The sequence below is a fragment of the Pelodiscus sinensis genome, chromosome 9 (genome assembly GCF_052426305.1).
Source record: "Pelodiscus sinensis isolate ZL-2025 chromosome 9, ASM5242630v1, whole genome shotgun sequence".
Taxonomy (NCBI): domain Eukaryota; kingdom Metazoa; phylum Chordata; order Testudines; family Trionychidae; genus Pelodiscus; species Pelodiscus sinensis.
Genome location: NC_143060.1, coordinates 31,641,784 through 31,667,578, shown reverse-complemented (window position 1 = coordinate 31,667,578; position 25,795 = coordinate 31,641,784). Strand labels below are relative to the sequence as shown.

General features: G+C 44.0%; 1 protein-coding gene across 1 annotated transcript; it reads left to right on the top strand.

The window, feature by feature from the left end:
- Positions 1 to 801: 801 nt before the first annotated feature.
- CTBS (chitobiase) lies at positions 802 to 24,777 on the top strand. Its single transcript, XM_075936358.2, has 7 exons — positions 802 to 1,201; positions 3,052 to 3,190; positions 5,883 to 6,091; positions 6,984 to 7,155; positions 10,196 to 10,293; positions 13,166 to 13,327; positions 24,166 to 24,777. Exons 1-7 carry the CDS (start codon positions 1,046 to 1,048, stop codon positions 24,349 to 24,351), a joined length of 1,122 nt encoding a protein of 373 aa, XP_075792473.2. The 5' UTR covers positions 802 to 1,045; the 3' UTR covers positions 24,352 to 24,777.
- Positions 24,778 to 25,795: the final 1,018 nt, after the last annotated feature.

Below are 25,795 nucleotides of genomic sequence, written 5' to 3'. Positions count from 1 at the left end.
AAAACAGCGCATTACTTATTGCACCATCCAGCAACCTTCAGCAGTCATTTAAGGCTACACTTTTAAAAGTTGCCTCCATGGCCCAGTCCTGCAACTGGCACTATGCAGGCACCTATTCATGGAGTGCCAATCACAGGACGGGGGCCTATTTCGTGAGTCTCTGTTTTAGGGTAATCAACTTTACACATACTAGGGCTTTTTATCAGTGCTAAGCACATACATTTCCTATGAGCTTATATTTGTGTTACATATTTTCAGGACCTGTAAAAAGCAGGCCTGGACCACCAAGCAGTGTTCCCTGTAAGCTGCGTGCTTGTGGGGCCTTGCTGCAATTCAAATGCCACCCAGATGATTAACATGCCTTTGTGCACACACACAAAAATTATTCTGCACATGGATGGAAAAGATTAGAGGGAACATTGCTCCAGGGTACCAATAATGGAGCTAGCCAAAAACCAGAGGTTATGAAGACTCTGTAGGGCTGATTCCCCATGGAATGTGCCAGCGTTTGCACGTGCCAAGGAGGTGGCAGACGGGAGGGGCGATGGCTGACAGCCCAGCCAGGGTGGCCCCGGGGCCTACTCCCTCTCGAGCCTTTGGGCAACCAAGTAGCTTCCTTTGCCTCAGTGTCTCTGGCAGTTAGAAAGGGGGAGGGGCGACAATGGGCCACGCTCTTTGGCACAGGCGCCTCCAGGCTCCCAGCTCCAGAGGGCGAGGGTCACTCACCGCCTGTCAGTGACGGGCTGGCCCAGAGCCACTTCCCCGCCCTAAGCAGGGCGACTGAGCGCTAGGGCGCGCGCCCGCCTCTCCCCGCGCTCCCAGGCCACGCCCCGACTCGGGGCGGCTTCCCGGTGCAGTCCCCCTCGTCAGCCCGACTCCTTAGCCGAGCGCGCGGGGCTGCGGCCGGCAGCGAGCGCAGGAAGACTGGCCCGCGCCCCTTCCCGTAACTTGGATTCGAGGCGGAAGCGCAGTGCCCAGCTGAGAACCTGCGGCGGCCTTGTCGCGTGCCCGGGTTGGGGCGGGATCACGGAGCGCGCGCTCCAGCATGAGGCGGTTGTCGGAGGACGGCGCGTGCCTCGCCCGCTGCTGCCCTGTCCTCCTCCTCCTCCTCGCGCTCCTGTGGCTGGGCTCGAGCTGCGGCACGTGCCCGTGCGCCGACCCCGCGCTCTGTCGCCCTATCGCGGGCACCCCGGAGTTCGAGGTATCCCGCGAGGGGCTCTGGGAGTGGGGCTGCTGGACGGGAGGGGCCTGCGCTTCTCGGGGCGCTGTGCCCGGCGGGGCTCCCGCATCCTCCCGTAGGGCCCCGCGTCCCGCTCGGCCGCCTCCGCTGCCCAGGAGAGACAAGCGGGTCTCCGGGCCCTCAGGCACTGGCCTCGCCCCGCCCGCCCCGGCCGGGAGTCGCTTGGGGTCCCGACTGTCTTCTGGCCCGCGGGGCGGGCGCTGCTTATGGGCTGGGGAGGCTCCTGAGCGCCGCCCGCCTGCCCCAACCAGCGCCGGCAGTGGCTGCGTGGGGCCTTGGGCAGGGCAGCGCCTTCGAGGCAAAGGCCCGGCGGCCGCAGCCCTTTCTGTCTGGCTGCGCGTCCGGGGGTTTGTCTGGCTCTGTGGGCCGGGGCGCGTGTAGCAGCCTGGCAGCGCCCGCGAGGGGACAGGTGGGGGTGTCAGTCGTGACTCCCCGCAGGCCAGAACTTGGTTTGGGGAAGGAGCTATTTTCTGTTTCCTATTCATGTGCTCGTGACTAATCCGCTTCTCTTTGGAAGCTTCAGGGGGCAGCCCAGTTAGTCTGTACAGGATACACTTAAAAAACAACCAATAGTCTATAAAGTGCTACCAGAACAACAAAACGAGATGGTTTCATGGGCACAGCCCACTCTTCAGATGACCAGAGCGTCTCTTTGTTGGGCTCTAAGTAGCTTCCTGGTCATGACCCCTTTAGTAGTGAAACTTTGACATTTGATTAGGACAGTGGTCCCCAACCTTTTTAAGCACAAGATCATGTTTTGAATTTAAATGCAATCCAGGATCTACCTCAAACCCAAATGCCTTTTCCCTGCCTCTTTTGTGTCTCTTCTCCGAGGCCTGGCCTCTGTTCCCTCCTTTTCACCGGGTCCGGGCACAAGGTCTGGTCTTGTACAGGAGGGTGTGCAGGATACAATTCTGTAAGGGAGTTTGGGCCCCGGGGGCTCAGGGCTAGGACAGGGGCTTGGGGTTTAGGAGGGGATATATGACTGGGGCAAGGGCTCGGAGCTGGCTTGGGTACTGCTTACTTCAGGTGGCTCCTAGTTTGTGGGGCCACCTCTGCTCTGGCCCTGCACCACACTCAAAAGCAGCCAGCAAACTCCCTCCATCCCAAGCCCGATTGTGCCCCCCGCCCCAATTCTGTGGAGATAGAATTCAGGGTGGGAGGCAGCACCCTGACATCAGCACCCCCCTCCTTTCTCTTTCCTGCTTGGCTCCTGGAGGGGAGGCAGCACCAAGGCAAAGGGCAGGAGATGTGCAGCAGTGGGGGGAGGGAGTGGATTGGTACCACTGGATTAGGATTTGATCCTCAAATCTTGATCTGCCACTAAATTAAAGATGCTTTATTCAGCCTCTTACAAAATTCAACCCATTAAATCACAACAGTTTAGTTTTAATGCATATATTATAATCCATTATGACCTTTCTGAATTGTTAAATGAGTCTAAATTATTTCATTAGCATACTTCTAATTAATCTATTTAGATAGGGTAGGTTTATTTGATCTGACAGCTTCTGTTTGACAAAAAATAATGTACTGGGTCAGCATGATTTCCTGAGAAAGGTCATTGGATCCAGACAAAGCACCCGCCAGTTTGTTTGTGTTTTGAGATCAGTCTATTGAATTTGGCAAGCACTAGAGCTATAAAGGACAATCTGGCTTTCAAGAAGCATGAATAATTTTAACTTTTTTATGTTACCTAGAATATATTTGGAATGCAATGGAAAGGAATAACACAGCCTAGTTTAAATTAAACTGTCATGAGTGTTTGACATTTGCTGTGATTTGAATGACTTTTTGCTCTGCTTTTGCAGGTATTTGTATTTGATGTTGGAGGAAAAACTTGGAAATTCTATGATTGGTCACAGATTACAACTATAGCAACTTTTGGAAAGTATGACCCTGAGCTATTGTGTTATGCTCATTCTAAAGGATCCAGGGTAGTATTAAAAGGTTGGTTACAATTAAGGAAATGTGGGCATTTATTTATTACATTTATAAGGGACTAGTATGCCCTCTTTTGCATAGGGCCATAATACACTACAATTCCACCCAGATTTTTTTTTAAACTATAAAACAGGCAAAGCTCCAATTCCTTCTGCTCCATTAGTTGTAAAACTACTTCAGTGGCAGTGAAATACATGATCTAGTGGGAAAGAGATCAGTAGGAACCATGTGAGAATGGAAAGGAAGAAGTGGGAGGAGGAAAAGCATATACAGGATACGTGTCAGGTCTGTACTCAGTGTATTTGTATAGTAATGAAAAAATCAAGTATTGAATTAAGGAGCTATAACTCAATCTTAGAGGTTCTTGGACAAGAATATCTCAAATATATATTAGGAGGAAAATTTGTGTGTATAGCAGGAAGCCGGCTAAACAACCAGTGGGGCCCTTGGACGATCGATTGTAACCTATCCTTTAAATCGGCTTCCATACCTAATTATTGGAAGATAGCTAACATGACACCAATATTTAAAAAGGGCTCTAGAGGTGATCCTGTCAATTACAGAATGGTAAGTCTAATGTCAGTACCGGGCAAATTAGTTGAAACTATAGTAAAGAATAAAATTGTCAGACACATGGTTGAATATAATTTGTTGGGGGAAAGTCAGCATGGTTACTATAAAGGGAAATCATGCCTTATTAATCTGCTAGTGTTCTTTAAGGGGGTCAACATATATGGATCGAGTAGATATAGTATACTTAGATTTCCAGAAAGCCTTTGACAAGGTCTCTCACCAAAGGTTCTTAAGTAAAATAAGTTGTCATGGAATAAGAGGGAGGGTCCTTTCATGGATTGATAACTGGTTAAAAGATAGGAAATATAGGGTAGGAATAAATAGTAAGTTTTCCGAGTGGAGAGAGGTAACTAGTGGGGTCCCCCCAAGGGACCCATCCTATTCAACTTATTTATAAATGATCTAGAGAAAGGGGTAAACAGGGAGGTGGCAAAATTTGCAGGTGATATCAAACTGCTCAACATAGTTAATACCAAAGCAGACTGTGAAGAGCTTCAGAAAGATCTCACTGAACGAAGAGATTGGGCAATAAAATGGCAAATGAAATTTAATGTTGATCAATGTAAAGTAATGCAAATTGGAAAAAATAATCCCAACTATATATACAATATGATGGGGACTAATTTGGCTACAACTCCTCAAGAGAGAGATCTTGGGAGTCATTGTGGATAGTTCTCTGAAAACGTCCACTTAGTGTGCAGTGGCAGTCAAAAAAACAAATAGAATGTTAGTAGTGATTAAAAAAGGGATAGAGAATAAGACAGAAAATATCTTATTGCCGCTATATAAAAACATGGTGCTCACATCTTGAATGCTGTGTACAGATGTGGTCGCCTCATCTCAAAAAAGATGTATTGGCATTGGAAAAGGTTCAGAAAAGGGCAACAACAATGATTAGGGGTTTGGAACGGGTCCCATATGAAGAGAGATTAAAAAGACTTGGAATTTTCAGCTTAGAAAAAAAGAGGAGACTAAGGCAGGATATGATAGAGATCTATAAAATCACGACTGGTCCCATGGGGGCTCCGGTGCTGCGCAGCCTCCTCCTCCTCTGCATGTGCAGGTGGCCCCTTTTACAGCGGCCGGCCGCTGCTACTGGGAGGAGGAGGGGTGACTGGAGTTGAGGAGCTGCTGCCTACGTTTAAAACTGCTGCCTACGTCGAACCCGGCTCAGGCTCTGCTGCCCCTCTCCCCTTGGGGCGTGCTCGGGCTCTGCTACTCCCCCCACCTGCGGCATGCTTGGGCTCTGCTGCCCCGCATGCGTTGCTGCTCTCTCTCTCCCCTGCGCCCCTCCTCAGCCTGCTGGGGAAGTGGCAGAGTTTAATATGGTGGGGATGTTCGGGGTTTCTACCCACTCCCCCCTCCCGCCAGCAGGAAGACTTGTCTGGTGCTGCAGCTGTGGTGGGTTCCGCACTGTATGGGTGGGCGGAAACTGAGCTCCCCCTTCCCCCCCGCCCCCCGAAACCAGAGCATGCTCCCTGGAGGTTTTCCCTGCTGCAGCAGGGTGCCAAGCCAGGTAAGTGTCTCCCCTCATGCCCAGACCCCGCACCCCACCCCGTAAGTGTCTCCCCTCATGCCCCACCCCGTCACTCTCCTCCCCCTGCCAAGACCCCGCATTCTGAGCTTTCTCTGACACCCTGCCCCAAGTCCCCTCCTGCACCCTCCCTCCTGGCCAGATACCCTGACCCGAGACCCTCCTCTGTCCTCCCTCCTGGCCAGACACATGACCTTATTTAGCATTTGTTTATTATTATCCTTTTTTGTGGTCTATGTTTTCAGCTCCGTGTACCAGACTTATTAGAGCAGTCTTCCTGGGGCAGTTGTGGTGCATTGTGACCCCCAGGTCCGGTGTTTTTGTTTTGTTTTTTTTTTCTTGACAAAATCATTGGTGTTCCCCATTAAAAAAAAATATTGTTTGGTATTCCTCAGTCTTAAAAAGTTTAAGAAACGCTGCTATACACAAATCAACCAACCCATCCCACACTTGAATTGACTCCACTGTGCAGTCCACACAGACTGGAGATAAAGTACAAGGTAGAATAGTCCTCCTCCCCCTTCCTCCCCCCCGCCCCTATAGCTACCATTGCTCAAGTAAATGGAAAATTTATTAAGATTTCTTGTTTAGGGGATGTACCTGTGAAGGAAATTGTTGACGCTGCTAACAGAACAGCCTGGATAGCACAACAGGTGGACCTGGCCAAAAATCAGTATATGGATGGAATTAATATCGACATAGAACAAGAAATTGATGAGACGTCACCTGAGTACTATGCATTAACGGCTTTGGTTAAAGAAACTACTGATGCTTTTCATAGTGAAATTCCAGGATCACAGGTAAAAACAAAATGTATTTATAAAATCAGATTTTAACTCTGTCAAGTCCTGGCAGTTTATTCTGTATGTATATAAAACACTTGTCTGCAAAGTTCTGTGGAAGCCTCTGGCACTATTTCCTAAATGAGCATTGTTAATTATATATTATTAGCATTATTATAGTGTTTAGGAGCACCTCACTGAGCTAGGTGCTGTACAAATAATCAAAAAATGTCTGTATTCTCTTTTTCTCCTAAGAATAATTGAAAATATATCCTTTATGGACCTTAAATATTAAAAAAGAAGCAGTTTCACTTGGATTTACAGTATTTTTGTGACAATCCCTTTTGGTGTGTTGGCTGCAAGTGGTAAATCACCTGTTTGTTATAACTTAATGAAACTTGGAAAATACTGATGTTTAGCATGTTGTTAGAAACATTTTATAAATCTTTAGTGATCTTATTGCTAAAATATTAATGAAGAAGGTAACCCTGTGTTTCATGTTCTTAAATAGATTATTTGTCATAGTTTGTAATCGTGTGTGTGTGTGTGTGTGTGTGTGTGTGTGTGTGTGTGTGTGTGTATTAAATTATGTACCCACTAGACTTTCCAGACATATTTTTTAAAAAGGTGAATTAGATTTTGGTTCCACACGTTTTGGCTTTGCCCTTTTTATGCATATTAATGTTATAGTTGTAAAAGCAGATTTACTCTGAAAATTGAGAAATATTTGATAATTTTACGGCATTTTAGCTGAACAGTTCCTTTTTATAACCAAATAATATCAAATAGGGCCACATTTTGAAAACATCCCCCTAAAGTTTTGCATAGTTTTGCTTTAGAAAATAAATCTGCAAAGCAACAGAATATATACATTTCACACTAGATATAAAATTGTGCTTTTCTCCATCAGGTCACCTTTGATGTGGCTTGGTCGCCAGCGTGTGTAGACAAAAGATGCTACAACTACAGTGGGATTGCAGATGCCTGTGATTTCTTGTTTGTGATGTCTTATGATGAGCAGAGTCAGATCTGGACAGACTGTATTGCAGGAGCCAATGCTCCCTACAATCAGACCTTAGATGGTAAGAATCAGTTAGTAACTGGCAAATTTTCTCTTTTAAAATGAATGATTGGAAGGGGACACTTTTTTCTTTAAATATATTACGTTTCTTTGGATTATATTATTTAATGTTTTCTTGAAGCCTTTGATACTACTAAAATGGAAGGCTGGAATATGGAAACAGAATTCCCGCCCAAAGGTAGAATCTATAAAACAGTGGGAAGGTAGGAGTTTCTTTGTCTTTGGCTGGCATGGCACACCCAAGAAGACGATCCAAAGACCCCAGGGTAAGGAAACTTCCATGGCTTGAAGGCTTAGCTGGAACAAGAACAGTTTTAGTGTGAGTTTGTAATAAGTTTGTACTGAGGTTTTAGGGTTAAAATTACCTAAGCCAGCGGTGGCCAACCCACAACTCACGAGCTGCATGTGGCTCTCGAAGAAAAAAGTTGCGGCTTCTGATGGAACCGGGACAGAGCCTGGCACCGCTCAGATCAGCTTCTGTGAGCCACATGTGTGCTTGCAGCCCGTGCCGTTACGCTCACGGCCCCCAGCGCACTGTGTTTTATCCTGCATGTGCAGGCTGGGTCACACACAGCGTCCCAGCCTGCACATGCTAGCAACTGGCCACTGAGAGCAGGCAGCGGCAAGGGCTCAGGGTGCGGCGGCGGCTCCGGCTCTGGGACCTGGGCATAAGGTTGGGGGGGAGGAGCATTGGGTTAGAGCAGAGGGGAGATGCCTGGCTCCTTGAAAAGGGGGAAGGAGGAGGAATTGCGGGGGAGGTGCACATGGCGTCCCGGATGCACGTGGCGGTAGCAGCGGCTCTGGCTCCTGGTCCCGAGCATAAGGTTGGGGGGAGAGGGATTGGATTAGAGGGGTGAGGGGAGGTATCTGGCTCTGGGGGAGGGGAGGAGGATTGGGTGGGGGGTGCACATGGCGTCCTGGCCAGCTCCTGCTCAAAGCCTGCCGCTCAGGGAGGGAGATGCGTGGCTGTAACCATGGCAGCGGCTCCGGGACCCAAGAATTAGGGTAGAGCGGGGGGAGGGGGATTGGGTTAGAGCTGGGGGGGTGTGCCTGGCTGTAGTCTGGGGGAGGGGAGAAGGATTGGGTTGGGGCAGAGGGGTGCGCACAGCATCCCAGCCAGTACATCTCAAGGCCAGCCGCTCAGCGCACGTGCCCCAGTGCCTGCCTTGGAGGGAGATGCGCGTGGCGGTGGTGGCTCCGCCTCCGGGACCCGAGAATTAGGTTAGAGCGGGGTAGGGGGATTGGGTTAGAGGGGGGCCGGTACCTAGCTCTGGGGAAGGGGAGGGGATTGGATTAGAGGGAGGTGTGTGCCTGGCTCTGGGGAAGGGGAGGAGGATTGGGCTGGAAGGTGTGTGCCTGGCTCTGGGGAAGGGGAGGAGGATTGGGTTTGAGAGGGGGGAGGGTGTGTGCCGGGGAGGGGAAGAGCAGCCAGCACTCTTCCTGAGACCTGAGATCCCCAGGTACTGGCCCCAGCTGTCTCTGTCTCCTCCCCCTGGCCAGATCCCCCACACAAGTACCTGCCCCAGCACCCTGTCCCCTGCCCCCACCAGCACAGTTGTGGCCACATTAGTGAGGCTTGGGGGGTTTTAGAGGGGTTGGTTTTTAGCATCTCACTTGTGTGGCCCCAACTGACTTTTCTGTGGGTCAGTGACCCCCTGACTCAAAACATGTTCCCTGCCCCTCTCATAAATAAAGACAATGCTGAAACATTTTGTGTTTGACATATTTTATTTTAAAATGAAGCCTGGCCAAGCCCCCATCTGGCCACAGCATCATAACACTCCTGCACCCTCCCCCCAGACCTGAAACCTGAGCCTGTCATGCACTGGAACCCCCTGTCCTGAGCCTCTCTCATCCCCAAACTCCTGCACCCCCACATCCCCTGTCTTCTGCCACAGCACTCCTGCACCATCCACACACTGCAAATCTGTGTCCTGAGCCCATCGTACTCCCTGCCCTGAGCCCCTCATGCACCCCAGCCCAAACTCCTGCACCCTCACAGACACAAACCTGCGGCTTGCTCAGCACCCCAACACTCTCCAGCCTGAAGCCCACACCCTGAGCCAGCATCCTCTTCTCTACTTCCTCCTGTGCCCAAATTCCCTCCCAGAGCTTGTACCTCTCATCCCTTCCCAGTGCTTTTTTGTGAAGGTATGCCCCGGGATGGTGTACCAGCACCTATTTTCCCTTGGTGTGGATTTTTTTTTCTCAATAACTCCCCCTCCTCTCCGCACTCTGTCCACTGCTACTTTGGTACGTGGCTCTTTGCATCCTTCCACTGCTGTTTTGGCTCTTCATCTCTAACGGGTTGGTCACCCCTGAGCTAAGCATTTTCTGTTTGTTTTTTTTAAATTTGTAATCTACTTTGTGCTGCCTGTTCTCATTTATAACCTCTTAAATTTTACTGCTTGTACTGAATAAAATCACTTTTATTTACTATCAAGCCCAGTGTAAATAATTGTTATCTGGGGGAGCAATCAGTCTGTACATCCTACTTTCATTGTTAAAGGGGGCTTCCCTAAATAATTTATTTGGGTTTCTGATCCCATTTGAGGAGTAGAATCCCAGGAATCTGGGCCCAAAACTGCATTTTCCTTAAACCTGAAGTGTCTGTACTGCACTTTTGTGGGAGAGGCCCTAGAGAGCGAGAAGGCGAGTGTCAGTGGCTTTGTCAGCACTCCGGGAAGTACCTCAAAGGAGTCGTCTTTGACCTCACCCCATCACAACCCATATATAGTTACATTTTAATACTTATAAATTAGCCAGTTTTTAATCCATTTAATGAGAGCCATGTTAATTTATATCATTCTAGTTTTTAATCAAAATGTGGAATTGAGTGACACGTTTATAAAAGTCTTTTGACAACACTGTTACTTTTTATCAACCGAACGAGTGATCTCATCAGAAAAGATATCAAGTTAGTTTGAAAAGGTCTGTTTTACATAAACCCATATGGATTTGCATTAACTACATTACCTTAGTAAATATATATAGCAGGAAAAAGAAGCATTCATGTACCTTCATATTTTCTTTTAAATTAGGATATGACAGTTACATTAATATGAACATTGAACCTAAGAAGCTTGTGATGGGTGTTCCGTGGTATGGCTATGATTATAAGTGTTTGAATTTGTCCAAGGTAAGATAAAGGCAGTTCTATCATAACTTAGATATTTTTTTCTATGAAATGCTATATAATTTTGGTGGTAGTTTTTTTTTTTTTTTTTTTTTTTTTTAAACAGTAAGGAAGTGCAAAGACTGTGATTTCTAAGATAAGAGCACAGGACTAAAGTTTAAGAGATTAGTGTTCTGGTTGATTCCACTAGTGACTGACTATGTGATCAAGTCATTTTACTACTTTGCCTCCCTTGATTCCTCTGTAAAATTAAGATGATGGATACTTGGCACCAGAAAGTGCTTTAAAATCTTTGGATGCAATGAGCTTTATAATTATGTAGCTGCTCCTTTTGGGGCATCCTGATCCCTTCTGAAGGGAGTGAAGCCTCTTATTCCTCCCTCCGCTGGGATTTGGTGACCCCCTTTAAGACTAGTAGTCTCTCCGGGTTCTCAGTTCTTGGTGCTTCCATCCATATCCAGGTGCACAAATCAGTAATCAACCTTATGACTTCTAGACTAATATAATTTATGGATACAATAAATCAAGGAATTACACGAACAGCATTTTGTTCCTGAAAAGAATAGGGGTAAATTAAAAGGAAGGGGGAAAGAAACAAGCAGAGGAATCAAAGATGTTAAATAAATGAGTCCCTAACTTCCCAAAACCTTCAGATTAAAAACCCACAAACAAATCAATATGACAGAGATCTCCTCCCCTACCGTTAGTGCTCCTTGGAAGCCTTACCTTGGGAACTGGAGCTTGATGTGGATGACTAGTCTCTCTTCCTGGGAAGCAGGTTTATTTCTGCTGAACTGGGTCCTGGTGATCTCTAGCTCTGTCTGTTGGGTTCAGCTGGCTTTCAGTTCTCACTGATGCAGTAGAGTCTTGTGGTTGGTATCTCTGTTGTGGAGTTAGGGGCTCTAGGTCAGTCTCAGGCCCTCTGATAGGGAGAGTCAAAATAGCCTTTTCCTCTTTTACTTATGATCTGGACCCATGGCCAAGAAACACTGGATAAATTCCACAGAGACTAACAACCTACACCCCACCATCAGTCTCAGCCTGGTCCATTCTACACGAGAGATCCATTTCCTGGACACTACAGTACAAATCGCCAATTGCAAATTAGACACCACTCTCTACAGAAAACCCACTGACTCCTACAGTTACCTACATGCCTCCAGCTCCCATCCAGAACACACCATACGATCCATCATCTATAGCCAAGCCCTTAGATACAATCGCATCTGCTCTAATCCTACTGACAGAGACCAGAAACTTCAGGATCTCTACCAAGCATTTATAAACCTCAATTACCCACCCGGAGAAATAAAAAAACAAATTGAAAGAGCCAAACGAATACCCGGAAACCATCTACTTCAAGACAGACCCAGGAAAACCAACAATAGAACACCACTTGTCATCACCTATAGCCCCCAACTGAAACCTGTCCAACGCATTATCAATAAACTACAACCTATACTGGAACAGGATACTACACTCCGAAAGGCTCTGGGAGACAGACCCATAGTCTCCTATAGATAACCACCTAACCTCAGGATGATTTTTACCAACAACCACAGGACATATCACACTAATACCAACCTTGGAACTTTCCCTTGCAACAAACCCAGGTGCAAGCTTTGTCCACATATTTACTCTGCTGACACCATTATTGGACCTAACCATTCCAGTTACAAGATCAAGAACACATATTCCTGTTCATCCAGAAATATAATTTATGCCATCATGTGCCTAAAGTGTCCGTCTGCTATGTACATTGGACAAACGTCTCAGACACTTCGCCAAAGAATCAATGCACACAAAACAGACATAAGACTCTCTCACAGAGAGAAAACTGTTGCCTGCCATTTCAGTCAGACTGATCATTCACTTAATGACCTTAAAACATGCATATTGCTTCAAAGAGGCTTTAACTCCAGACTTCAACGAGAAGCTTCAGAAGTGTCATTCATGCTTAAATTTGACACTTTATGTATGGGTTTAAACAAAGACTCTAATTATCTCACCCATTACAAAGATAGCTTCCCCAATTATCACCCCAATGTCATTACCTCACAGAAACTTACCTTCTCCCCTCACCCCCACTCTATTCTAAAATTTGATTTGTCAATTTCATATGTGTTCACTTTTTTTTGATTGTATCACTTTGGTATATATGGTTGTGCCGATTTTCTTCCACATATTGATCTGAGGAAGTGGGTCTGGCCCACGAAAGCTCATTACCTAATAAACCATCTTGTTAGTCTTTAAAGTGCTACATAGTTCTGTCTCTTACTTCAGTGAGACACTCTCATGAGGCTGCTTTTCTTTCAACATGATTTACTTCAAGCAGTTCTCTCCCTCCTCATGTGGTCCTTGACATGCTCAGTCATAAGGGCCAGGCAAAAGAAGGCTTTCTGGGACTTGCAGATGATTGCCTTGGCATGACAGTCAGGGTTTTGGCCAACCGCTGCAGACATTGGGGCTCAAGTATATGAGAGTCAAGTAGCCTCAGTGTAAGGTCCAGTCTCAGTCTCCGCTTCTCTTAATCGAAACCTGCTTTTTTCAAGCCCTCAAATTGGCAAGGAGGCTTCAAGTACAAAGTATTACTGATTTGGTATTACTATACTGCAGATAATATTAAGTGAATGTTAGTGGTATTTATTTCCCACAGTAGACTGGTATGAGGGACTGCAAGTTATTAATTTCAGTTCAACAATTTGAACTTCTGTCTCTACTTTTTTTGAAACAGATAGTAATTCATATCTAATGTGGGTATTTAGTTATTTTTGGCATTTGCCTCTTCTGACTTTCTTCCAGGCTTATCCCTTCTGAATGGTTTAATAAAATCCAGGTAACACAAACCAGAACTCCTGTTTGTTTGTTTTTTCAGGAACTTGTTTGTTTCCTCCCAAATATTCCTTTTCGAGGGGCTCCATGCAGTGATGCCGCAGGGAGTCAAGTCCCCTATAGAGTAATAATGAAGCAGGTGAATAGTTCTATTTCTGGAATTCTGTGGGATGAGGAGCAGAAGGCTCCATATTATGACTATAAGGTAAGCCCTTTTCTACATAAGCTTTTTTGAGCTATGGACTAAATGTACATGAACCATAGTTCTGTTCTTAATAGGTTAAATTCTCAGGTGTTATCTAGTGATCTCTCCATTCTGTCATGCGTATGTGTTGCAGAGTGGATGGATTCCATCTTATCTTGTGCAGGGGAACTCTCCATTGACATTAGGCAGGCAGAAGCAGCAGAGCCGGTTCCTACTCTAGTCTGTCACCTCCTCATTGAGAGACAGAATGCATGTAATGCCAGGAAGGGGGGTTGGTGAGACAGAGTACCACCATGCCAGTGCTTCTCAAACTGGGGATACCTTGCACTGGTCTATGGCTCAGGCTCAGTCCCCCTCCTTCCCGCCTGTGCTAGCACCCCCTTTCCCCCTCCTGGCCACACACTGCACCCTCCCTTGCTCTTACCCTCTCCCACTGGCCAGACACCCTACTCCCAGCTTGCTCCTGCAACTTACCTCCCACCCAGACCTTGCAATCTCACCCCCTCATGCATTCCACCTCCTGACCAAATCTTGCACCCCCATCTCTATCCCACTTGCTGGTAGCCCTGTCCCACAATTGAACCCCTCATTTTTGGCCTCACCCCAGAACCTAGGAGGATCCACAAAATCCACTAATCCCAGAATCTCAGAAGAGTTAATCTGGCCTATTGGAATCCCTGAACCTCAGTCTTCCCTGTTCCCCCCCCGTCCCACCATGAGGCTGGAGCGCCAGAGGAGTGAGGTGTCTCATTTGGGGACCACATCAGTGAGGGTTGGGAGTTTTGGAGGGGTGTTTCTTTGCTTCTCACTTGTGTGCTCCCCAACTTATTTTTCTGTGGGTCAGTGCCCCTGATCCAAAAAAGGTTCCCCACCCCTGCCATAAATAAAGATCATGTTGCAACCTTTTGTGTTGGACATAAATTAATGTTTTACTTTATTTAAAATGAAGTTTGGTAAGCTAACATGAGAAACGTAAAGTGTTTAATCTGTTTAATAGTTTTGATTTATTTCCTTTCTTACCGATTAAATTAAGCTGTTCTCCCTACCAGCTGCTCTAGCAAAATGGCTCAGGCATAATTATATAATTAACAGCAAGTTTTCCAGTAGGGATGTCAATGAGTAGACAACTACATGATTAACCAATAAGACTGGGCTTATCGGTTAATCCTGTCAACTACACACATTTCCCCCTCCCCTGCTGCCTTTAGGCTGGCTCCCCGCAAGCATCCCTTTCCCTGCTCCCCCTCCCCACTGTGCTGCTACCTCTGATGTAGAGGCATAGCGCGGAAGGCCAGGGTGGCAGGCAGGAGCTGATATGCACGTGGAGCCAACTCCATGCATCCTAATGCCCTTGCTGCCTCCTACAGAGCTGTTTCCCTACCTCTGTCCCTGCTGCTGCCTCTGAAAGGAGCAGCAGCATTGAAGGGGACCAAGGGAGGCTCTTGGAAGGCCTCATTTTTTGAGGAGTAATGTTAGTTCGAACCAAGGGGTTTGGTTCGAATTAACACGTCCCGGCGCACACTTTCACTGTCAAAACAGCTGGCATTCGGGGTAACGCGCCGGCGAGATCATGCTAATGAAGCGTGGGATATTTAAATCCCTGCTTCATTGACTATTTTGAATGCCTGCATTTGCATCCCTAATTCGAACTACGGTGCAAGTGTAGACATACCCTCTCAGAGGCAGCAAGTGGGGGGATCAGGACCAGGTGTAGGGGGAGCCGGCTTAAAAGCTGGTTTTCCCCCAGCAGCACTTCCACGGGGGACAGGAGAGGTAAGGGGGACCGGGCATGTGCCGGAAATCAGCTGTCCTGCTTGTGCAGGGTTCCCCTGCTGCGCTTCAGCCTTTTAAATGTATTAAGAGCCAGCAGGCTCTTAATACATTTAAAAGGCAGAGCTGCAGCAGGGTTAGCTCCTGGGGCCAGGAGCTAACCCTGCTGCGGCTCCCCTGCTGATCAACTAATTGTCTAGTTGATGGAAAATCCATCAACTAGTCAATTAGTTGATAAAATGAAATTTAACATCCCTACAGTGTTTTTCCCAGGAATTGAAATTAGGGGGGGTGTTCGAATTTATGGGGGGGCTGTTAGGGCCAATGAGGGGTGAGACTGTGAGGGTGAAGGTGGGCTGTATAGCACCATAGTAAAAACTGAAAAATGTTTCATGACCATTTTTATTAGATTTAACTTGTTTTAAAATCACACAAATTAAAGTTGGCTACTCGAGTCTTCTATGAAGCACTAAGTCTACATCCTTCTTGATTTCTTGTTATAATTTTTCACAATTCTTTTAATGAACTTCTTGAATGCAATGCGTTCATCTTCGGTGGCTTCTCGTGTGTTCGGTACTTCCATTCCTTCAATTGATATGCTCGTTAGTTCATTCCCATGATCAGGCAGAAGGCGACTTCTTTCAGAACACAAAATTCTATTCAATGATGGAAAAAGAACGCTCAACTGTAGCAGTTGTGACTGGAAGTAGCAAGAGATGAATTGCTACTTCTTTCATCCCAGGAAACAGAGCACAAAGATCCGGTCGAGCCACTAGTGATGATAAAAAAGAAGTTGAAGTCAAATCTTCATTCATTCGTCGTATGATATTCCACTCTGTGTTCAATTCTCTATTCTGTCCCGAGCATATGGCAGCCCCATTGCTGGTAGTGCCTCATTCCACTCAATTGTCAGTGTTTTATTGGACAGGCATCTGTAAAAGCTAGATAGAGGTTGAGTAGAATCTAGAAGTCGCTGTTGTAGATTTTTAAGAATCAAGTCTGTGTACTTTTTCAGTTGTCTCAACAAACACTTCTTGTCCTCTTCACTTAAGGATTCAATATAAATGCCTTCATTAGTCAGCTTCTGGAGTGAAATCTTTGCTTCTTCCAGTACTTTTTCAATGGATAGCTCTCTGATCCAAATGTAGCTTCTATTACTGGACAAAGATCTACTACTGTTGAAGCAGATGCCTGGATGGCATTGTTTAATGACCCAAGTGGTCTCGACAGTAGATTTACGAGAGTGAGAATGGCAATAGTCTTCTCTGAATGTAGTAGCAAAAGTAATCCACCAGCCTAACTACTTAGATCCAGCCCATCTTGGTAGATACTTTCCAAAGCCAGTAATAATGGCTGGAGTAATTTTAAGACAATAGCCAAGGATCGCTCACAAGAAAGCCAGTGGGTTTTCCCAGGTTGGACTAATTTGAACTTCAGTCCCAGTGTATCTTCTATATTTTCCAAGATATTCAGTCTTTTTGGACTCTTCCTGAAAAAGGAATATAATGAAGACATTACATTTATAGCTTTTTTTTAATGTCTTTTGAAGATTCTGCAGCTTGTACTAGTGCTAGTTGGAGTAGATGGCCTCTGCAGTGTGTATAGGAGAGATTAGGGTTACACTTTTCTCTGAGCAAAGCTTGTATTCCACCATGTCTTCCAGAGAAGTTTGCAGCTCCCATCAAATGCACAAGCAACCATCTGTTTGGGGTCCAGTTGACAAGCATTTAACTCTTCTAAGATGTAGGTTGTCACAGATGCAGACAATGTGTTTTCTATAACTTGAACATCTAGAAATGCATCTGCTGGCCTACCACTGACATCAAGATAATGTACACAATGACTTAATACTTGATTCCCATTTGCATCGATGCATTCATCAGCCATGTATGCAAATTTTTTGAATGTGGTGAGAGTTCTTCACTTTTTCAACTGTTGAGTCTTTCTCTGTTGCTTCTAGCCAGTCAGTTGAGTTTCTTGCAGAAAAATAGTGAGCATTTGCTGGTCTTGTTCGGAACCAGTGTTCAATTTCAGGATGAACAAGTGACAGTGCACTTAACATTGGCCTCCAGTGTGTAGTGTGTGGTATCTCTTGCTTAAATAGAAAGTATGATGCCACAGCCATGTTTGTTCACATGAACTGTATTGTGTCTCCAGCATTCTTAACAGCCTCATTATGTAGTTCTAAAATTGGCTTTGAAAGTGGGTTTATAAGGCTTTCTGCATGTTGTTGCAGTCCAGAGGCCTGGTGTTTTGCTGCCTTTTCACGTAGTTTGTCAGCATTGGCTTTGCTGATTGGTCTGAAAAACCAAGCTCCTCCACTTTTACCAGTTATAGCATTGGAATGGTTTCCTTCTTCGTAAGCTTTTTTGCAAGAGGTGAACTAGTAGCCATCATTTGTAACTTCAATAAATGGGAACACTTTGATCGACAAACATCAGGAACTGCCTTTAGATTTTGGAGAGACAGTTTCTTCAGTGGGTAGCTGTATTTGTACTTCAGGCTGATCGGATGTAGATACACCACTTGACCCTTCAGATGACATGTGACTTTTCAACAGTCACCAGGCTCTAGCCTCTGTATGTGGGGAGCTTGGACCCCTGGAGACAGGCTCGCCACAGACAGAGGCTGTTCTGTGGGATGTGGAGCAAGCCACCATGGACAGAGGCTGCATTGCAACAGCCTCCCCCTACTTTCCCCCTCAACCCTGGCAGCAGCCTCTGTCCGCAGAGAGCTCGGACATTTGGAGAGGGGATGGAATCCAGATCCAAGATCAATGAGCCCTGGGAAGTGGGCCCATTGAAAGGAAACTGGACCTGTGGATGCCTTGGGGGTCAGCAGCAAGAGCCTGCTTTGGGAAGCCCCCTCTTTGGAGGTGAATGTGGCAGCATTGAGACACCACCCAGAAGCAGGTGCCACAGACACTAACTTCAGATTCATGGGACAGCTCTCTCAGATCTTGCACATGCATAAGATGATAGATCTGTAGGAGGGGGGGCCGTGGCATAGTGAGGGAGCCGGAGGGGTCAGTTGCCCCTGTGAGCAAAATAATATAAAATTTAGCTAAAAATAGATGTTAAACATTTTTAAAAGGAATATCATATTTCCTGCCTTTTGTCTCTTTAGGTCCCCAGTTAAAATTTTCAAAAGCACTTGAGTGACTAAAGTCATTTTTGATCATTGGACTTGGAAATCTAATCTCAGATTTTTAAAGGTAATTAAGCTCTTAAAGAGACAGTTGCCAACTCGGATCTTCAAAGATACCTATCTGATCTTTACGCACCTTTGAAAATCTGGTCATAAGTGTCCTAGTCAGTTGTGAATGTGAGCTGTAGGAGCCCACTCCTAATTCCTTCAGGCTTTTTTTTTTTTAATTTGAACATTTATCTACACTAATTCCCCTCCATTCTCTTTCACTATTCAATAAATGCATGGATCAAAGTTATAGGTGCTTTGTGCATATGCTGACTCGAGAGTGGAAAGATTTCATGTTGGCATGTATGATTCCTGGTAACCCATCTCAAATATGAAAAACTAGGTTGATACCTGGTCATATCAGGAGCTGTTGAATTCAGTTTCTGTTAGTTTACCATTTGCAGTTTACCATTTGCAGTATCTCATTAGGATGTTTAGTGGAGAAGATATTGGTTTTTTTAATTTTATTTATACTGTGGGCAAAGCATGGGCTCACAAGAAATTCCTCCATTGTTTTACTATGAGTCTCAAAACATTTGGTGTTTTTCTAAAGGCCTGGAGTCAATGGATTATGTAGGAATCTCAGCTTTCATTTAAAAAAAGTTCTCTCTACTTCTGGGCCTTACAGCTAAGGAGGAAAGCTTTAAAACATGAACCCTAAATACTCAAGAAACAAAAGGCCAATAAAAATCCAACATGTTTTATTTTTAAAATATCTTATGATTTGTAGACCATTCTCATAACTTTGTGTAGCCATTCCTTGTGATTTTTGGGTTGGAAATACTGCTCTTTGATTGGTGAATTTAGAGAGGTCTCTCCCTTCAGTTTCCCTTTCCACCCTCCTTTTTGTCACAGGTCATCAGAGAATCATAGAGACAATGGAGAGTAGGGTGAGTCCATGACTGGTCAGGGTGACTAACTATTATCAGCCAGTGGTCTGAATGAATTATCTGCTGCCATCTGTTAATCAACTGTAGGAAAAGGCTTCAAGGCTTCACGAGCAGATCTTATTTATATAGACATACCTACTTTGCCACAGAGATCAGTAGACATACTTGCTGTGTCAAGGTGCTCAATTTTGGCTCTTTTGGGTCGAAATTCACTTAAGACGTGGAGCTGGGAGAATGAAATGTTGTAATCCATATTTTATGATTAAAAGGTAAAAGACCTTAACTTAATATGACTTGGCTTAGGGTCTACCATAACTTGAGCACTAAGCAGAGGATAGTGAGTCACATCTAACTGAAAGTCACAGAAGATGGAAACGGGTTTTATTTCTGTCATGTAGAGTCTATTTGGGAGTCCTCAATTATATCTGACACTTTACAGCCAGTGTTTAAAGGCAGAGCTGACTAGAATCAATTGAGAATCCTTGTCTTGTCTCAGTGATCGCTTGAGCAGAAATCATTGATAAAATCTTGTGTAGACTGACCTTGGACTCAACATGCAGGCAGTATGTGTAGAAGGGCAGTGCAAAGGAGGTGAGGTACCATATTACCTAGTGAAATCAGTGGTGCTGAAATCATTAAGGACTGGAATTTGACCACAGAACTGACACTTTCTTAACAAAGACTCCATTTTTTCTGTTTAAAAAGTAAATCAATGTAACAGAAAACTGCAGTGCTCTCTGGTAACTTGAAAAATCAAACTTTAAACTTTATTGAAAAGATTATATAGTTTGCAATTGAAAATATTTGACCTACACTTAAGGCAACTGATTTAATTTTGTGTAAAATTTTGCAGCATAAAGGATGGCATTTTTTTGAAAATGTTCAACTATATTGATTTGTGTGTGGTTGTGGTTTGTTGTTTGGGTGGGTTTTTTTTGGCTCAACAAAAAATCCTGGGTGGGAGGGCCCCGCCAAAACTGTTCGAATTGGGCCCTGCACTTCCTAGAGCCAGTCCTGAGTGCAGAGGTGCTTTCACATGAGTACACCTCCCAGGCACCTTGTTTGTCCCTTCAGCTGCTCACTGTTTGCTCTGGCCACTGTTGTTTGTTGTGCCACGGTTCACTCCATTGCTCTGTTGCCAGTGGCCCTGCGCTGTCACCTTCTGCTGCCACCTGCCACTGTGACCCCTGCGAGTTGGTCTCTTGAGGTTCCACCCAGCTCTTAGTGATTTCAGCTGAGCTCTCAGTGGGGGAACCTCACTGCTAGTGCAGTCTGGGCTGTCTCTTATACAAAAACACTGTACCCACAGGTACACTGTTCCCACAGCAGGACTAAGCACTTAGAACTGATTATCAGTGATTTTAGCTGTAGTGGTCACTTAACAAAACAAAAGACTGCATATGGAGCCTAATCAGCTCTGTCTTCAAACAGTGGAGAGGGGCAGGTCAAATAGTACTTCGTGACTCAGACCATCAAGCAAAACACCTCTCCCCATCCTCTCTCTTGGTGCCCTCAATCAGTACAGGTTAAGTACAGTTCTACTGCCCTTTACTCATACAATAAGAGCAACATCATTTCATTCCCCCTGCCCCCACCCCCGCCCCCGCCAAGTGATTTGTAACTCAACCCCAGCCAAAATCTATTACTTGGGCATCACAGCTCTGTTTGCTGGATACCTAGGTAGATTAGGTGTGAATGTAAATACAATCCGGTCCTGAAGCCTTTCCCCCCCACCGCCCAGCTCATCACTAGCTGTCAGGGAGAGCTCATTTTGACTTTGCTTACAAATCATAATTTGAAATTATTAGGTTGGCCAGCATCACCAAAATGAATGCACTGACGTCATAAAAAACAACAGCTGTATAAGGAAGCTAGTTTATGTTCATACTTTTCAAATCTGGTGTACTTTTTCAGATACACATCTTATCATACACTGTATATGCTTTTAAAGTGTGTATTAATGTTTCAATTTCAATTCAAATTTCCAAACAATCACTAAATTGGCATTTAACTAGTTCACAAAACAGGGGGGAGGGGGTGTTGGGGAAATTCAGGGAGGTTATACATCCCCATGGGGGAGGTGTAGGGAAATCCCTGCATCCTTAGCAGTTACACGACTATTCAGTTACACACTATCTAGCATCCCTAGTTTCTAGTAGGAGCTGGTGGTTCACAGAAAGGTTTGCATTGAGCCAGGTGGGCCATGGGCCAAAAAGTTTGAGAACCACACACTATTGCTATCCTCCCCTGTCATAAGGCCCTTGAAGAACCTTATACCAGTGATTAAGTTAAAATTTCTCCTTGTGCTGGATGGCAAAAGATCAAGGAGCTGCAACTGTCTCCCTTTGTCTTCTTCTCTTCACTGTGTCTAAACTCTATCTGGATGTGGTAGAAGACTGAATCCATATGTTATAGGCATGCACTGATAAAAACTAAGTATTTCTATGATTCCTTTTGACAATGTAGTGTCAGTTACTTAGGATTAACATTTTTATAACTTTCCTGTGCTGATGACTAAAAACTCTTAATAGTGATGACCATCTGAAAGTAATATAATTTTTATTTGGCAAAATTTCGTAACTTTCTTTAAACCTATATTTATTTCTAGAAACAAAAACACAATACCCTGTGACTGATTAAAGGGCACAATTGAAATCTTAGCTGAAGTTTTTTATATCAGTTTTTTAAACTAATTTTTATCATTAATATGCAAACTCAAATCTAGTCATCTCATTTCACCTAAACTAACAGAAACATCTTTAACTGGTTTGTGGTTACTTGTCTGGAGATCAGAGAAACATATTAGTAGGAAAGTATAGATGTTTATTGGTCTATGTATTGTAACAAAAAGACAGCCTAAGTTGAGTTGCTTGGTTTTAAAAATGACACCTTTTCACAAGCTTCTTTTTGCAGAATATTTTTATATGCAAGTCTGGAAAACCACTGAACACAATTTATTCATTTGAGTTTTCACTTCATTTATAATTATACTAAGGATGTTAAGAGGCCGATGATTAGCTAATCATGTAGTTGATACAATTTGTATTGACTGAATGATTAGTTGATAAGGGAAGGTATTCAGTACCAGCTCGTACTGGGTCCAGGAGCTACCCCTGCCTGTGGCTCTGCAGATTAAATGTAGTAGGAGCCTTGTTTGCAGGCAGTCCAGGCTCCTACTACATTTAAAATGCAGAGCTGCAGCAGGGCTGGTCCTGGACCGGGTGCAAGCCGGGATTGAGCAAGCCCGGTTCAGTCCTGGCTCGTCCTTGGTCCAGGACCTACCCCCGCTGTTGCTCTGCTGTTTAAATGTAGTAAGAGCCAGGCCGGGTCCAGCAGCAGTAGCACAGACCTCTCTGGCAGCAGCCCCGTGCATAGGGGATTCCAGCTCCCCACTGTGACCCCCTTGTGGACAGGGGTTGCTCCATGGGATGTGGAGCAGCCTTTGCTCACAGCAAGCCTTGGCCTGCCATGGGCAGAGAGTGCTTTGTGGCAGCCTCTCCTGTTAGAGGCAGTAGCATGGGGGCGGGTGGCAGGTGTAACTGCAGAGACAGTGCTGGGGGGAACCAGCTTTTAAGCTGGCTTCCCCCAGCACCAGCTCCTGCTTCTCTCACCCCTTGCCTCTGATACAGAGACAGTAAGGAGGAGGGGAGGAAATGCGAGTAGTCGAGTAGTCAACTCGACTACCTGATAAGCCTAGGCTTATAGGGTAGTTGACTCCTCGACCGTGTACTAAATTATACAGAGTGGATTTGATTTAAATCACTAGTCAAAAAGATTTGATTTAATCCTGTTTTTTTTTTTTTACATAAAAGTGCATTCTTGTTGCTTATCATAACCTTAATGTATGTTCTTCACAACTCAGAGATAGATGTAGGTTTCATTTTTACAAGTTACACTATACATTTTTAAAAGTGATTTTTATTTTGAAATTTTTTCAGATAGCTCACCTCCGAAAGATTTCATAAATATCTGCTTCAATTACTTTTGGTAAATGAAATAACTAATCATTCATTTTCTGATATGGCTGTAAAACTATCTCCAATTCAATAAGTTAATCATTAATATTTGGAGGATTTTCTTGCCATTCTGTATTAGGAGGAGAACATTACTAGACAGATATTTAAATTGTTTTATTTAATTAAAACAACAACGTTATGAATTCCGAATTTTTTTCTTTGTCAAACACATTATTATGTAACAAAACAAGCATATGAATTTTGAATTTAAACATTCAAGTTTTTTAAAATCAAGTTTGTTTTTATTAAAATTATTTTAACTAAAATAGTTAAATGACATTTTTTTTAAACAAAAATTAAATTGTCTATGTTGGCCAGGTCAACATGAGAAACTTTTATTAGCTTTTATTCATTGTGCTTTTTGAAACTTTGCATTTTGAGAGTGAGGTAAGGTATTGACTCTACATACACAGATTTTCAGAGGGACGGTAGGGTTGAGGTCTGTTTATCACCCCTCTATATTATTTATTTAAAACATTTTTGCTGTTGACAAGCATGTTAGCTCTGGAGACACAAATTTGCCATTTGAGAATTCAAAAGCTAAGCATCTCTGATGGTGTCTTCTAGAATGAACACTGAGTCCCATTGGGTAGATAGAAAGATGAACCTAGATAATCTATACAGAAGCCTCTGGAACCCTCTAAAATTGGGTCCGTAATCCATTGGAACTTGCTTTCAAAACTTTTCTTAAACATTACATGAATATATTGTCTCATACTATACGATTAGAATGTATAATACGTATTCCATGAGGAGATGTTTTAAGCTATAATGTATGTTAATTAAAAAAGCATGTTTCCTCAAAAAGTATTTTATCAAAAAATCCAATTTAAATCAAATACATCTGATTTTTTTTAAATAATCATTGATTTTTATGCACCTGTAATTATAGTTTGGATTCTCTGTACTTAACCTTTTTGTCTACCCTGTTTATATATGCTAACCAATGTGCTATCTCCTTTTATAGGACCCTCTTGGTAATTATCATCAAGTATGGTATGATGATCCACAGAGCATTTCACTGAAGGCATTGTATGCAAAGAAACGTGGCTTAAGGGGTATTGGCATGTGGAATGGAAATTGTCTTGACTACTCCAGAGATCCTGTAGCAGTACAGCAGACTGAAGCAATGTGGCAAGCCTTGAGACCATAGCATCTGTATAAGATAGTAAATGTTACCTCTGAATTTAAAATTTAGAAAATTTAATTGTTAGGTTTAATGATTAATGTAATATTATGCCTTCTTGGAAGCAAGCACTGGTTACAAGCAAGACTTCATCTCAGTCTGTGCTTAGGGTAGTATTTTTATACTGTAGAAAGTATAACATTGTGTTAACACTGTTTTAACAGATTCTGGTTGTATTTTCACAACTTTCGTAACTGGCATTAGTTCATGAACTTAATACTCATAATATATTAAACACATATATGTTGAACCATTAAAAAGAGCATAAGCAACGGAAGTATTCTGCACATCCCAATTGCTCTGCTGTCATAATCAGTTCTTTAGTCTGTAAACTTTGTATTTCATTTGTTGTCAATGAAACAAGAATTAAATGTCTTTTTTATGTTTACCTAACACGTTGACGTTTTTTATAACTTCAAAAGCCAGAAAACCCTGGGCTTCAAAGAAAGTTTGCACCCATTGTGCTCAAAGCCACATTCTAAAGTACATATGGTGAAAAGTATTTCATACAACCTGTCTAAACACATTGATTTTGTAATTAATATTTTTAAGTGTACATTTTTGAACTTGGTGTTTGTAGCCATCACACTGCTGTAATTTGATGCTAGAGTAAAGTCTACATGGTGCTTTTAATTAATAACCAGAGGAATAGATGTTATTCACTGATGTAGAGATTTATTCTCCTCATCTTATAGGTCTATAACTGGTACTACTATCCATGGAAAATGCACACCCATTGACTATCTTAACTACACTTTTTGCAGTAAAAATGCCCATCTACACATTGGAATCTGTTTTGGACACAGTATTTATTAGTGCTAGTACTCTACTTGTGCTATATTGTAGGTTGATCCTGACTGTGTGGATAAATCATGTTGCAAACTAAGAGCAAATTCTGCCCTTTATGAATATGTTTTCATTCAAGGTAAAGGGGTTGTATGGGTAAAAGTGAGGTTAGAATGGGTATAAGAGATCCTAAAAATATGGGTGTCTTTAATACAATACTTATTTAAAAAATGTTTCAAAGATTATTTCATAAATTATCTGTTAAATTGTTTTGCAGAGGGTTTCTGTATATAACGGTAGTGGTTCCTTGCTCTCCTTTGCCTCATTGTATTGGGGTTTAAGTCCATGGGTAGCACCGGTAAGGCTGAGCCATAAGCAGCCTTAGTTCTGGGTCTGTCTGACAGAGGCAAACAATATTCTGGGACTCTTGTTTCCACCCCTGGATGGGGCATAGTCTCTAGCTCGCAGCTACTTAATAAGCCTGACAGCAATTAACAGTTTAGGGTTCATAGCAAAGTCCAGGCTGCCAGCAGATATGCAGAGTCAATAAGCTTTTGGCGGGGCAGGGCAGGGCAGGAAGTAAGGTTTAGCCTGAGCTTGTGGGGGCTCAGGCAGGCAGCAACCC